Below are 16,386 nucleotides of genomic sequence, written 5' to 3' on the forward strand. Positions count from 1 at the left end.
GGACCTGATGGCTTCATAGGCGAATTCTATCAAACATTTAGAGAAGAGTGAACACCTATCCTTCTGAAACTCTTCCAAAAAATTGCAGAGGAAGGAACAATCTCACACTCATTCTACGAGGCCAGCATCACCCTGATACCAAAACCAGACAAAGATACCACAAAAAAAGAAAATTACAAACCAATATCATTGATGAACATAGACGCCAAAATCCTCAACAAAATCCTAGCAAACTGCATCCAACAATATATTAAAAGGATCATATACCATGATCAAATGGGATTCACCCGAGGGATGCAAGGATTCTTCAATATCCACATATCAATCAGTGTGATACACTGCATCAACAAATTGAAGAGTAAAAACCATATGATCTTCTCAGTAGATGCAGAAAAAGCTTTTGACAAAATTCAACACCCATTTATGATAAAAACTCTCCAGAAAGTGGGCAAAGAGGGAACCTACTTCAACATGATAAAGGCCATATATGACAAACCCACAGCAAACATCATTCTCAATGGCAAAAAACTGAAAGCATTTCCACTAAGATCAGGAACAAGACAAGGATGTCCACTCTTGCCATTTTTATTCAACATAGTTTTGGAAGTCCTAGCCACGGCTATCAGAGAATAAAAAGAAATAAAAGGAATCCAAACTGGAAAAGAGAAGTAAAATTGTCACTGTTTGCAGATGACATGACACTATATGTAAAAAATCCTAAAGATGTTACCAGAAAACTACTAGAGTTCAACAATGAATTTGGTAAAGTTGCAGGATACAAAAGTAATACAAATCTGTTGCATTTCTATACACGAACAATGAAAGGTCAGAAAGAGAAATGAACGGAACAATCCCAGTTACCATCACATCAGAAACAATAAAATACCTAGGAATAACCCTGCCTAAGGAGGCAAAAGACCTACACTCCAAAAACTGTAAGACGCTAATGAAAGGAATCAAAAATGACACAAACAGATGGAAAGATATACCATGTTCTTGGATTGGAAGAATCATTATTGTCAAAATGACTATGCCACCCAAGGCAACCTACAGATTCAATGCAATCCCAAATTACCAATGGCATTTTTTACAGAACTAGATCAAAAATCTTAAAATGTGTATGGAGACACAAAAGACCCTGAAAAACCAAAGCAATCTTCAGAAAGAAAAACAGAACTGGAAGAATCAGGCTCCCTGCCTTCAGACTATCCTATAAAGCTACAGTAATCAAAACAGTGTAACACTGGCACAAAAACAGAAATAGAGATCAATGGAACAGGATAGAAAGCCCAGAAATAAACCCACACACCTATGGTTAACTGATCTACAACAAAGGAGGCAAGACTATACAATGGAGAAAAGACAGTCTCTTCAATAAATGGTGCTGGGAAAACTGGACAGCTACATGTAAAAACATGAAAGTAGAACATTCTTTAATGCCATACACAAAAATAAACTCAAAATGGATTAAAGACCTAAATGTAAGACCGGATACTATAAAACTCTTAGAGGAAAACATAGGAAGAACACTCTTTGACATAAATCAAAGCAAAATCTTTTTAAATTTGTCTCCTAAGTAATGGAAATAAAAACAAAAATAAACAAATCTGACCTAATTAAACTCAAAAGCTTTTACACAGCAAAGGAAACCATAAACAAAACAATAAGAGAAGCCACAGAATGGGAGAAAATAATTGCAAATGAAGTGAATAACAAGGAATTAATCTCCAAAATTTACAAACAGCTCATATGGCTCAATATCAAAAAAACAAACAACCCAATCAAAAAATGGGCAGAAATTCTAAATAAACATTCTCCAAAGAAGACATACAGTTGGCCAAGAGGCACATGAAAAGATGCTCAACATCGCTAAGTATTAGAAAAATGCAAATCAACACTACAATGAGGTATCATCTCACACCAGTCAGAATGGCCATCATCAAAATGTCTACAAGCAACAAATGCCGGAGAGGGTGTGGAGAAAAGGGAACCCTCCTGAACTGCTGGTGGGAATGTAAACTGATACAGCCACTATGGAAAACAGTACAGAGGTTCCTTAAAAAATTAAAAATAGAGCTAGCATATGATCCAGCAATCTCACTCCTCAGAATATATCTGAAGAAAACCATAATTTAAAAAGATACATGCATCCCAATGTTCATTGCAGCACTAATTACCATAGCCAAGGCATGGAATCAACCTAAATGTCCATCGATGGATGAATGGATAAAGAAGATGTGGTACATATATACAATGGAATATTACTCAGCCATTAAAAGGAATGAAATAATGCCATTTGCAGCAACATGGATGGACCTGGAGCTTATCATACTAAGTGAAGAATGTCAGACAGAGAAAGACCAGTATCCTATGATATCACTTATATGCGAAATCTAAAAAAAAAATGATACAAATGAACTTATTTACAAAATGGAAACAGACACACAGACTTAGAAAACAAACTTAAGGTTACCTAAGGGGTAAGGTGTGGGGAAGGGGAGGAATAAATTAGGAGTTTTGGATTAACATACACACACTATTATATATAAAATAATCAACAAGGACCTAAACATGTCAGGATGGCCGAGTGGTCTAAGGCGCCAGACTCAAGCTTCTGCTTCTCAACAAGGACCTATTGTAGAGCACAAGGAACTCTACTCAGTATTCTGTAATAACCTAAATGGGAAAAGAATCTAAAAAAGAATAGATATATGTATATGTATAACTGAACCACTTTGCTGTACACCTGAAGCTAACACAACATTGTAAATCAACTATACTCCAATATAAAATAAAAATTATTAATAAAAAAGATATGTAGGTTTACAGATTAGATCCCCTGAAGATCTCCGACAGATCACCTGGCCTCTTTGTACCTCATTTATAAGTGTGGTCAAGTACATCGGCTTTGATTTTAATCCCCTGGTTTGAATCCTGCTTCTGACATATCCTAGCTAGGACCTTGGGCAAATCCCTTTATCTTTCTGATTCTCTGTTTCCTCATCTATAAAATGGGGCTAATAATACCACCTTCCTTCATGGGGTTTGGCAAAAAATAAATTCTAAAAATGCATATAAACATAAAATGCTTATTTTATGGGTCAACACTGGGTTCATTAAGTGATGCTATTATCAGTTGTATCATCAAAGGAGGGCTTGGGCTAAAAAATCTGAAAGATCTTTTCCTGACCCCAATGTTTGAGGTCTCTAAATATTGAGACCCAGAAATGCACTGAGTCTGTGGTGAGAATGGTTGAAATCATAAGCATTTGTCAGAGTGGAATCAATGACAGAAGCCACCCCTGGGACTCCAAGAACCTGCCTTTTGTATTAAGCATGTCTTTTACTTTCTGTATTCAGATGCTTTGACAGCTGGGGCCTTATGGATCCTGGAGGGACTGCCCTATCCAGAGTTAGTCAATTCTTAAAGACACTAAACACCTCACTGAAGCTCACTTGTCAAGTGCAAACCACCAATACAGAGCTCATAGGGCTTGCTCCATCTTGGGCTCTCACAGGATGAGCCACTCTCCACCTGCCCTAATCTCCCCAGGCACCTGACAACTTAGGGAAGTCTCTACGCCCCAGGGCCTGCTGCAGGTATTCAAACTAGCCAGTCCTAAGCCTGCTTACCCTGCCTGGCACATGCCTTATACAGAAACCACAATAGAGGCTCTTGTCACATTTCTCCCACCCCTCCTTCTGCCTCCTGACCCACCCAGGGGATTCCCCTCACTCCAAGTGGCCCCCTCTCCCCGAGACCATGTGTCCTTCTCTTAAAATCTGTGAGCATAACGAACTACTATTTCAATGGCAGTGGTCTCCTGACCTGTGGGCCTTGCCACACCTAAATAACAATAAAACCTATATTTTAAAATACTGTCTTCCTCCAGGACTGGGCTGGGGAAGCAGGGCTTGTATTCTCTCTGTTTACTCATCCATCTCCTGCATAAGATTGTGATATAGCTACCGCCTACGTATATGGTTGCTGTATGGGAATCAGAATTCCCTTTGGTTGCGTGTGGACCAGAAGCACATGCTTGACAGCAGATGACACCTTTGTGAAAAACAAAAGGCACCCCTTCCTGGAACTGAGCACAGCTTAGCATGTGGCGCTCTGGCTGGAGAACAGCCCCACTTGACCCCTGGTCGGTGTCTTTGTCCAGTGCACAACATGTGCATCTGTATGCGGCAGCCCTGACCCCTGAACACAATGAGGACGTTTCTTATTAACTCAGGCTGGCCAGGGCTCAGAAATGAAGGAGGGAAGGAGGGGGGGAAAGGGGAAGGAGAGAGAGAAAAGACAAGGAGTGGTGAAGGGTGAGGGTGGGAAAAAGAGAATGCAAAAATGATAAAATGCTAGTTCTAATTCTTAAGGAAACAGTGATCTCCTCTGCCTACCTGACCTCTGCTCACTTTAAACCTATATCCTCTAATTAAGCTACAAATTTTTCACGCTAAGTCTTTCATTAGTTATAGTCAACCTTGATTTTTGGACTTGAACAATGTAGATCCAACTGAAAAAGGAGACTCACGTGCTTTCTTTCTTTCTTTCTTTTTAACATCTTTATTGGAGTATAATTGCTTTACAATGGTGTGTTAGTTTCTGCTTTATAACAAAGTGAATCAGCTATACATATACATATGTCCCCATATCTCTTCCCTCTTGCGTCTCCCTCCCTCCCACACTCCCTATCCCACCCCTCTAGGTGGTCACAAAGCACCGAGCTGATCTCCCTGTGCTATGCGGCTGCTTCCCACTAGCTATCTATTTTACATTTGGTAGTGTATATATGTCCATGCCACTCTCTCACTTTGTCCCAGCTTACCCTTCCCCCTCCCCATGTCCTCAAGTCCATTCTCTAGTAGGTCTGCGTCTTTATTCCCATCCTACCCCTAGGTTCTTCATGACCTTTTTTTTTTTTTTTTAGATTCCATATATATGTGTTAGCATACAGTATTTGTTTTTCTCTTTCTGACTTACTTCACTCTGTCCATGTGCTTTCTTTACACAAAAGAAGTTGCCTTTTATTCAGGGGAACCACACTGTCAGACCTGGCTCTCTACACAGTCTGGTTTCAAGAATTATCCGCACTCTTTACTTTACAGATTGCTATAGACCTCATAGTTCATATAGTAGTAATCTAGACACTGAAAATAAATACAGTACTAAGATATTCTTAGTAATGGATGCTATAGTATTTTTCAATCTTCTTATTGGGAGGAAATCCACTCTACATAGCCTTTCCCAAAGCTAAACTACTTTTAAATTAGAAGCAAAATATTATAGACTCCAGCTGTGAAATATTTTTCTCTAAGTAAAGTGAAAAACCCATGCTAGATTTTTCTCCAATACATTCTTAACAGCATTAGACACAGAAAATGAAGGAACCACCTCTAATACTTTAAACCTCAAAATTTTTGACTTGAGAATCATAAAAATGATTAAAATAAAAGTGCAAAAAGAAATGTTAATGTAGTGAAGGACAGAGGGATTCATAAATATACTAAAGGAAAATAAGGTTTGTAACTAAGTACAAATGAACGATGTTATTTCTTTAGACAAGTTTATTCCAAGGCAGTAGTGAACTTCCACAGAGAGGAGGCGTAACACGGCCAGAAAGAAATGTCAATGTTTGTAGTAGCCGTTAAAAGCTTTCTTTAAAGGTGGACTGGGGGCTTCCCTGGTGGCGCCGTGGTTGAGAATCTGCCTGCCAATGCAGGGAACACGGGTTCGAGCCCTGGTCTGGGAAGATCCCCCGTGTCGCGGAGCAGCTGGGCCCGGGAGCCACAATTACTGAGCCTGCGCATCTGGAGCCTGTGCTCCGCAACCAGAGAGGCCGCAATAGTGAGAGGCCCGCGCACCGCGATGAAGAGTGGCCCCTGTTTGCCGCAACTAGAGAAAGCCCTCGCACAGAAACGAAGACCCAACACAGCCATAAATAAATAAATAAACAAATACTTAAAAAAAAAAAAATGTTGACTGTTAAAACTCCGGCAATCCAGTTTGTGGTCTCAGAAACTTCCCCCACAGCACATGCAAAAAGCAACCCATCAAGTAGAAAAACTGGGCAGTCTTCCCACCCAGGTTCTCTCTTCCTGACATTTTAGAAATACTACTTGAAATCTGGCTTCGTGTTTGATGTTCCTATGCCTGATGGCAACATTGGCAACCAGGTATGAGATTTATCCCAACTGTCATAACACAGCACTTACCTTGAGAGTGAACTTGGTGTAGTAGCAACTGGACTGGCTTAGCTAGCAGGAGAGCTGGATTTTAGACTCTGCTCTGGCACTAACTGTAAGGTAAGGTCAAATCACTTAGCCCACTATATATCTTCATTTCTTAACCTGGAAACAGTTCTGTTTACGGGCAGTTTAAAATAGAGTCATCAGAATCATGTTAATATCTGTAGCCTGTCTTGGTAAAGGTAAAAATGCATTGGACTAATCCATGACCGTTTTCATTACTATGAAACAATTTTGCTTCTCTTCCTTTGAAATATATACTAGTGTGATAGACCAAGGAATACATATTTGGTCTTCCTCCTGGTTCCTGACAAAGAGCTTCTACAACCCTTGGAACTTCCTAAGAGATGCGGGTGGGGGGGGGGGGGGGGGGGAAGGGTCATCTTTTGTTATTCATAATAAGCCCCTTTCAGCCATGCCAGAGTTCATGCTAATGAGGTGACTCTTGGTTAGCCCCTAGATAGCTTCAAAATGGGGGCTGATTACAACATCGTAAATCAACTATACTCCAACATAAAATAAAATTTAAAAAATAAAGAATAGGGGCTGATTGTTAGAAGAACAAACCATGTGATCAAAAGGTTGGAACTTTCAGCCCCACCCCCGACCTCTGGGAGGAGAGAGGGGCTGAAGCCTGAGTTAATCCCCAATGGCCGAGGATTTCATCAATCATGCCTATGTAACGGGAGCTCCATAAATGTCCGAAAGGATGGGGTTTGGAGAGCTTTGGGGTTGGTGAATATATCTCAGTGCTGGGAGGGTGACACCGCAGAGACTGCAGGGAAGCTGCTCCCACCCATCCCCACAAAAATTTGCCCTACGCGTCCCTTCTCTCTGGTTGTTCCTGAGCTGTATCCCTTATAATAAACCGGTAATAGTAAGTAAACGCTTCCTGAATTCTGTGAGCTCTTCTAGCAACTTATCAACCCTGAGGGGTGGGACTGTGGGACCTGCGAGTTTATAGCCTGTAGGTCAAAAGCACAGGGCACCCAGATTTGTGATTGGTATCTAAAGCGGGGTGGGGAGGGGAGGGATAGGCTTATGGAACTGAGCCCTTTACCTGTGGGATCTGTGCTAACTCTGGGTAGTTAGTGTCAACATTGTATTAAATTACAGGACACCCAGTTGGTGTCTGCATAGCAATGAAGAATTGCTTGGTCTGGAAAACCCCGGCATTTGGTGTCAGAAGTGTTGCAAGTAGAAACAGATCATAGTATAGGCTAAGATAGCTGTGGATACCTTAAGGAATTCGTTACACATTAATATAAGTGCATAAAGATACTATAAGCTGGAAAAAACAGTTCACGTTCGATTATTTAAATACGAGATGGCAAACCATCAGTGCCAGATACAGTCCCAAATAAATAATTTGTTTAAGTCATAAACAATAAAAGGTGTACACAACTAAATATTTTCTAGTATACTTACATTATGGCATAAAGCAAGAAACCCTAGAATTATTGTAGGAATGTCTAGACTTAGGCAAACCACCCTGTTGCTCCTTATCCTGTCTCCCCCTGCATGACTCAATTCATCGGGATGGTCAGACTCTTTTAAAAACATCTTCTTCAGCATCCCAGGATACATTGCCTAAGATCACCAACTTCACAAAAGCACCACCACATTCAAGAAGACTTCTTAATTAGGGCAGCATGGTGAAGGGGAACAAGCCAAAGCATTAGAATCTGATAGACCTAACCTGGAACCAGCCTCTTGCCACATATGACCCTGGATGAGCTATTTAATTTGTCTGACTTTCAGGTTTCTCGGATAAAATAGGAATAATAATAAACACAAAGCTGGGTTGTTGTGGAAATTAGAAATAAGGTATAGATGATGCTTAGCATAGTTCTATGTTCAATAAATGCTAGCTACATATAATATTTACACAATTTGATATTTGCTTATAGACATACATATATAGTTACTCCGTGAGTATTCATTTCTTTCTCCAACTATACTACAAGTTCAATGAGCACAAAATCTTTGCAGAGTACTGCTTTTGAATGGTTCACAATCTAGTAGACCAGTTGGTATATGGTAGTGTAAAATCCATTTTCATACCCCTAGAATCACAGGTACATTAAGAGCTCCCAATATCCCTAAGAGGAAGAAATAAGATTGTTTTGATTGCCAAGAAAACAGTGGCCATCAGACTACCGTTGTGACTGAGGAGGGGCTGGGTGATGGGTTCCTGAGTGGCTGACCCCTGAAGGGAGTGTGGGTATCCACAGAATGGGAGAATGAAAACCCTGGAAGGAGGTCCCAGGCTGGACGGAGCTGTGAAGAGAGTTGGAGGTTTGGGGAAAATGGTGGATTATGGACGATTTGAGACAGATTTATATGTCACAGGATTTTGAGTGAAGTTATGGAAATTGAGAATCATGAGGAGGTATTAGAGGAGAAGCAGCCCAGAGATCGGAGTTGGGATTTGCTTGGCTCAGAGAAGAGCAACTTTCAGGCAGAAGTAAGACCTGGACAGAAGTAACTGAACTTCAGTGTCCAAGAAAGGTACAGGAATGAGCTGTGGCCTGGTACTAGCACTGAGGGTTTTGAAAAAACATTTTTGTAAGTATGACAATATAATTCTCAAAAAAAGTATATTATTTGAACTTTATCTGTTTTACATTAAGGACAGATGATTTTATACCTCTACAAAGCATTTCTGTCAAAAACCTAAATTGAGAAATTGCTAGAGATCATAGGATTGAATTTATACACCATGTTGATGTTTTACCTAAACAATCACAACAACCACCTTTAAACATCCCTAAGATATATGGCAGGAGCTGTCAGCCAGAGGAGTGACACTTCTTTGATATTAACAGAAAGAACATGGTCGCAGAGGTAAGAGATGTGTAGTTACCAAATTAATTTAATTTTCAATTCAACAAAGCCCCTGAGAGTTAAGGGACCTTTCTTAAGCCTGGATATGAAAGTTATCTTCACATGACAATTGGTTGCTTAAAGCTCAAAAGAAAGAGAATGTGAAGCAATAAACACAGCTCTTTCTGTCTCTATAAACAGGGCTGCGTGTTTCTAAAGTATCTAAAGAGGGACCCCCCTTCCCAACAAAAATGTCTTTGGGGACCAATAGAGCAGCGATGGGGACTGGGCCTATTTTTCCAAGTTCTTTTCTGAGTTCTAATTAGACTTGGAAGACTCCAGAATTAGAATAAGTAAAATCGTAACAATCTCCTGTAAGCTGCCTAAGAGGATACCTACCTGTGTATATACCTGCATCTTTAAATTTTACTCCTAAGAGCTTTAAGATAAGAAAGGACATCTGGAATATTTATAATGATATCTTAAGGGCTCTTTTATTTAAAAAAAAAAGTTTAAATGCTTTACTCTGAGATTTGTCTTTCTTTCAGCTTTCCATATTTGAGGAGGCAGGCTTATCGTCGGTCCTACAGATCAACCGTGGCACCAGCACCAAATGGTAGCAGACATCAGAATTGTCTCAGAAGAAGGCAGAAACCTCATCTCCTGGGAAATGCCTTTTTAAAGCTCAAATCAATTTGAGTGGCAGAGGTATAAATGAACAGGGAAAGGGGACCAAAACTAACTGTAAAAACATCCTACCATTGTACCCATTCATTACACGATGTACATAAAATGCTTACTACATAACTCTCTCTTGGTATAACCAATTCTTTTGGTTACTTCAGCTCTTATGTTACCTTGAACGTGCACCCACACACACTTTTTCTTATGTTTCTCTCTTGCTATTCTCCTAAATTTATCCCAACCATTTCGTTAAGGAATCTCTGATCTTCTGCAGCAGGTGAGGAGAGGCACAAAGCTAGCCACACGGTCTCCAAACTTATTGGAGAACCTCCTACTTAGGGAAAAGCCCTATTTAAAATAAATATCCTATTCGTTTTGTTTTGTCTGGGTAGGTAAACATAACTCTTAGAGCTGAAAACACAAGGTCTGTGGAGATTAAATAGACCCTTTTCAAATTTTAGCTGGGGCTTTATGAAGGGACTAAACCTAAGCTTTCTCTATATTTGGTTGTTTACCTTCTTTAAAACGACCAGGGCAGGCTGCTTCCTGCAACCTAAAAAGGCTAAATTTACTTTGCCTATTTTGTGTATTAGAAAAGTGGCAGAGAAGGATTCAGAGACTTGCTCCGGGTCACACAGACCATAAAAGACAGAGCCAGACTTTCTGTTGAGTGTTCTTTACCACAACAAACAGACATTTGGATTTTCTTTCTTCTGAAGACTCTTAAGAAGCATCCACGACCATAAGGCCTAATTCAGTCTCCCCACCTTAAAGAGGCAACACTCTATTGCCTTTGAAACAGAATGTTCTGTGGCAAAGAACCTGGAAATGGAGGCTTACAGACCCCGTGGGGACAGAACAAGGCAGAAAGCGTTTCCCTCACACACTAATATGTTCAATGCCCTAGACTGAAGGATGCCATCAGTTCAAAGTCACTTACCCAAATCTGAAGCTTGATTCTCTTTTCATTTTTGAATACAGTTTTGACTTTGAAATCAATCCCAACTGTGCTGACGAATGCAGATGTAAAGGAGTCATCCGCGTAACGGAACAGAAAAGATGTTTTCCCCACACTGCTATTGCCAATGATGAGCAACTTGAACATGTAGTCAAAGTTCTGATCAGAGGAGTCTTTCTGGCCGTACCTGGCATCTTGGGCAGAGGCCATCTGTGGTAAAACAAAACAAAAGAGGTGTGGATCAGTCTCCCATTTGCTATGAAGCTAGCAGCACACTCATTATTGGTCTTGCCAGAAACAGATGTCAGACCACTCAGGAGACAAGTTGAGAGAGTTCCCCAGCCTTCCTCTGATGCTGGTATCCATGGCAATAATTCCCTGCTGGAAGACAGAAAAGCAAATCTTATGGCTCTTTCCAGCTGTGTTGGTGTGTGTCACTGCTCAGCATTCAGAACGAATCAAAGACACAAAAGGAGATGTAACATGAAAAGCAAAGATATGAGGAGCTGGCCAGGGCATGTGGACTCTGAAAGTTTGTGATTCCAGTGACGGCAACACCAAGGTGGTTGAACAGCAGGGTGTTTCTTCCTGAGTCATCTAAATTATTAGAGTCTCTCTTATTCTCTAGGGAAGCACTCCCAAAGCCTATCTCATCTATTTATATCACTTTAAATCAACATCCTAACATATATGACCAATCTCTTTCAAATAAAATATAATGATAATGACAAATACATACGGTTCAAACAATGTGCCAGGAACTGTTAACTTACTTAACCCTCACCACACCCTATAGGTGGGTACCTTTATTATCTGCATATTAAAAGGAGACAATTGAGGCTCAGAGATACTAAGTAATTTGCTCAATTTCACATCCTTTGTAAGTAGTAGAGGCGGGTTTCAAATCAGGCAGTGTGGTGTGAGGGCTCATGTTCTTAATACCTCCTACTCCCTGCCCCCCAACCCCGGTTCCCAGTGAGAACTAGGGAGATATGTACACGTGCTCTAAAGTTGAAGTGGGAAATATTCATTGTGAGATTCGTTAATGAAGGTCCCTACCTGGGTTCAAACCTCGGCTCCACCACTTACTGGTTGTGGAACTTTTGCTTTTTTATTTTAAATCGGTGTAGCTCAGTTTCCTCTCTTCCGTGAAATGGAAAAAATTATTATCCAACTTGAAACACTTGTGAAAATAATAGATGATATATCTGTACAGCAGATATATAAAGCGCCTAGCAAAGAATAGAGAATAATCTCTATTATTAATTATAAATCCTCTAGATGGATTTTTCCTCATCTTTTTTGATGATCATTGTCACATCTATCAAAAATCCTGCAGCATTACTCTAAGTACCATTTGGCTCCATATAGAAAAGAAGCATTTAGAACGGTGAATCCCAGTGATTAGTGCATTTACCTGATCACCTTTTTGGATGCTATGAATTCTTTGCCAATTGCTGTGCTGCCCAATACAGCAGCCACTAATCACATATGCCTGTTTATATTTAAACTAAGTAAAATTAAAAATTCAGTTCCTCACTCACACGAGCCATATTTCAAGAGCACAAGAGCCACATGGGGCTGGTGGCTATGACACTGGACAGCACAGGTTCAGGGCACTGTCATAACTGCAGAAAGTTCTATTACTCAGTGCTAGGCTAGACAGTCTTTTTTCACTTCTTATAAAATCTGATTAATAATTACATATTTCTCTTGGAGGTATGGCAAAGAGAAAAGCCCCAGAAGATAGCGGAATGCTAGAAACAGTATATAGTGCCTAGTCTCATCTAAGACCACATTGGTTGCTGAAATCAGGTGTGTGTGTGTGTGTGTGTGTGTGTGTGTCTGTGTGTGTGTGTGTGTAAGACAACTGAGGGAAAAAGAAAAGGGGAGATGGGGGTGATAACGAATTCCCTTTCTACAAATACTCACTGCCGGTAGGAGAACACAATAATATGAGCAAGAATAAAGGCAAAAAGAAAATCTGTATATATTATGAAATTTAAGGGCAATAAACATTCTGACTTCATTTCATTTCTTATTAAATATAAGTTTAAGCATTTCTCTTTTTAAGTCCATATAACCACATTGCTGTCTTCAGTAAATATGACTTGTAATGATTGTCTGCCAGTGGGAAAAACTGGGCCAGTAAAACATGCAGATATCATCATTTTCCTTTCTGGCCCTGGAGTCTGCGTGCTAAGGTAAACTTCCCCCAACACAAGCAGTCCACCAAGAACAAAAATAGGATTATAATTCTTGACTCTCAGTTTGAACAATGATGTCTTGCTCTGATGACTTCTGACACCCCAGAAAGCCAGGTAACTGTTTCGTTTGACACTCCTATTCCTATAGACATAAGCCTTTCACCAATTAAGATTCCCCCCTTATGGAGGTGCTAAGTTCAACCAGGCTTGCAAATGGCCTTTGTTAAGAAGGTCTTTTACCATCTTTTATATGAGGCAGCCCAGATACTATGTTCTGGATTAAGCACGTTCAGTTAAGCCACAGTTAGAAAATAGGCTCTACAAGTTTCCTAGAGCTGCTCATTTTCTCAGCCTGACAGCCTACCATTACCCTGAGGTGGGACTCTGAGTCCTGTGGATTTCTAGGCTGCCTTGAAAGAAAATGTGATTAAAAAAAAGCCGCTATCAATCACAAGTCCTAGTCCAAAATTAGACCAACTCCAAAACCTGCGGAAATATAGACATCATCATTGTATGCACTTTTTAAAGGTAATTGTAGAGATTTAGATAGAGAAAACCATACTGGAGTTTTCTCCAGCATGAGAAGTAGAAGATGTTCAATTTTAAGGACAGATTATACCAGCTGTATTAGCAGCAAAGAAGGTGGTAGGAGCACCAAGGATGAGGGGGGATGAGACTGGTGGGTATGTGGATCCAGATCCTCCAAGGGATTAATTAGAAGAGTTTGCTAACCTGCTATTCTTGAAGATGGTGTGTGGTTTCTTTAAATTATTTCCTGATTTATATCCCCAAAAGTATTCACAGGGAGCCCCAAAGATGTGTATTCAGAACATATGTGTTTCATTAAACTTTAGAATAATGAAATAAATCCTGGCTTAGGGAATGGAGAAGTAGACTGTCCTAATCTTGCTGAGAATAGAAATAAAGCAATTTTTATTTACAAAACAGAAATAGAATTACAGATGTAGAAAACAATCTTATGGTTACCGGGGGCGAGGGTAAATTGGGAGATTGGGATTGACATATACACACTGCTATATATAAAATAGATAACGAATAAGGACCTACTGTATAGCACAGGGAACTCTACTCAATACTATGTAATGATCTATGTGGGAATAGAGTCTAAAAGAGTGGATATATGTATATGTATAACTGATTCACTGTGCTGTACACCTGAAACTAACACAACATTGTAAATCAATTATACCCCAATAAAAAAAAAGGATGAAGCAATTCGACAGCATATGAATGTCAAAGGAACATATAGACAGTCACTATGTAAATTTACTAACAGTTCTAAATACTAAGTCGTGTGAACGTCTCCAAAATTTTCATGGGAAAATATGAAAACAGGAGTGGGCATGAAGGAACCACCCAGAGAGCAAATAGGATTTTATAAAAGCTACATAAGAAACTCTTTAAATTGCATTAATCTTGAATTAATTTTAAAAAAAAAGAATCATAGAACGGGAAAGACTCTTCAGCGAAGCCCTCCTTCCCACTCATCCCCAAGTGTCCCTCTTGCCGGCATGTCGGCATGACATTGGTATTCTAGCCCAGCCCTTCACAGCGAGTGACAGAAAGTTTGCTAGGCTGTGAAGCAGCCTATTTCATTGCTGAACAACTGCAATTGTTATAAATTTCTTCCTCAGATTTGAGTTAAAATCTACTTCCCTGTAGCTTCTGTCCATGTGCTCCAGATTCTGCCTGTGAATCAAAAGAGTTGATTCCTTTCCCAATCACAGCTCCATAAGCTTTCTCTCCTCCTGCCTGGATAATCTCAACTGCTTTAGCCCCTTTCTCCACCCAGGACATGTCCAAAAAATCCCACACGTCTTCTAGGTTAAAGCTGACATCTCTGCAGATGTCAAAGTCCCATGCATGGCTCCCACAATTGGTCACAATATTCCAGATATTTATCTGGTCGTTGCAGAGTGAAATGAGATTTTCATATCCTATCACACCTGACTTCACAATAAAGTCTCCTCAAATGCTCAGCACTTTTTTCACATTCACTGTTATAAACATAGGTCTCCCCTAACCCCATCCTATGCCTCGGCAATTTATTTTTTTAATGGAAGTGTCAACCTTTATTATATACTCTATTACATTTCCTTTTGTTTGTTTTGATTTACAATTCCATTCTGTTTTGATAACTTTTTGTCCTTTCATCAAAAATATTAGTTATCCCTTCCAGATTTGTTTCATTCCTAAATTTGATCAGTATGCATTTCATATCCTCACTTAAGATGCTAATCAAAATGCTAATCAGTTTGTAGACAAACCACAATGAATTTTTTTTTTTTACCTTGCTGAATACATAAATCTATGGATGAACTCTACAATATGTCATTAAGGAACTCAGCAAGTTTGAAGCAAATCCTTAACCTCTGGGAGTTGGTGCCTTGCAAAGCCACTGTGCTATCCCTCTAGGTGTGCCTTGGTTCAGTAGCAGGTGAACAGATCATAGATTTAATTGATGTGTCATTTTTAGTTTCAATTCTAGTCTCCCCAGAAGTCCTACTGACCAGGGACCAAGCAGATTACCTTTGACTAACACATGTAACCATAGCCTTCTTCAGAATTTTTGACATTAGCTTTTCCAAATAAATGAGAAAAGCAAATTATTTGCAGGGATTCCCTTGGGTGCTTAAGAATCTAAACTATACTAAGCCATCTGTGCATCTGATGAGAAAAACAAAAAGTCATTTTAAATGTACTATGATCCATCTACTACTACTGATAACATCCTGAGGGTCAGTGGGAGGAAGAATGAGGGTAAATTATCCAGAAAATGAAATGCAATTCTTTGAAATTGGAAGAGTGAAAGTAAGGACGGGACATATATATGGGAAGTGTGGAAATACGTAAAGTAGTTTCAAATCTCAATTGTTGTTACCTAGGGGAAAAGAAAAGAAAAAGGTAATAAGAGGAGTTATTCCTGAGAGCTCCAAAGTAAAGACTAAATTTTAAAACCAAGAAGGAAAATATTAAAAGATAGGATTTCCAAACACCTGTCGTCTGGCCCCCGGTGGTTTCTCGTGGTGAAGGTCTCATCTGCGCTTGGTTGCCTGTCTCCCTGTTTGTTTCTCAGGATGGATTGGAGTTGGGATGCTCTTTGCAGTCTCTGGCCAGCAGTTTCTCCATGTGTCTGCCACTGTTTGCTCTGGCAAGAGCCAGCTGAGAAGCAATACACACTACTTGTATCACTGCGGACACATCACCATCGAGCTGAAAGGATGCAGTCCAGGGAATCGGAAGCAGCCAAGGCACTAGAAGACTTAAACTCTAACCCTGGCATCTGCAGTAAAGGGCCTGGAAAGTAGGGCAGCATTTGGAAATCGTCTTTGTCTCCTTTTATGTTAGCAGGGATTGACTTACTACTATATTTCGTGGGACTCCTGGAGAATGTATATGACGGTATGCCAAATTATGGTAACGCTTCCAAGATGCAAGTTG

The 16,386-nt window shown here is 39.9% G+C and overlaps 1 protein-coding gene across 2 annotated transcripts in view; it reads right to left on the reverse strand.

Moving 5' to 3' along the window:
• Positions 1-16,386, reverse strand: part of RAB3C (RAB3C, member RAS oncogene family) — a 322,157-nt gene that overhangs the window by 278,029 nt on the left and 27,742 nt on the right. For both annotated transcript variants that reach the window (XM_082457407.1, XM_082457406.1), the window contains exon 2: positions 10,700-10,927. In XM_082457407.1, the coding sequence (XP_082313533.1) occupies positions 10,700-10,927 (228 nt within the window). The remainder of the gene's footprint in view (positions 1-10,699; positions 10,928-16,386) is intronic.

Source organism: Balaenoptera physalus (genome assembly GCF_965194825.1).
Source record: "Balaenoptera physalus genome assembly, chromosome: 3".
Taxonomy (NCBI): domain Eukaryota; kingdom Metazoa; phylum Chordata; class Mammalia; order Artiodactyla; family Balaenopteridae; genus Balaenoptera; species Balaenoptera physalus.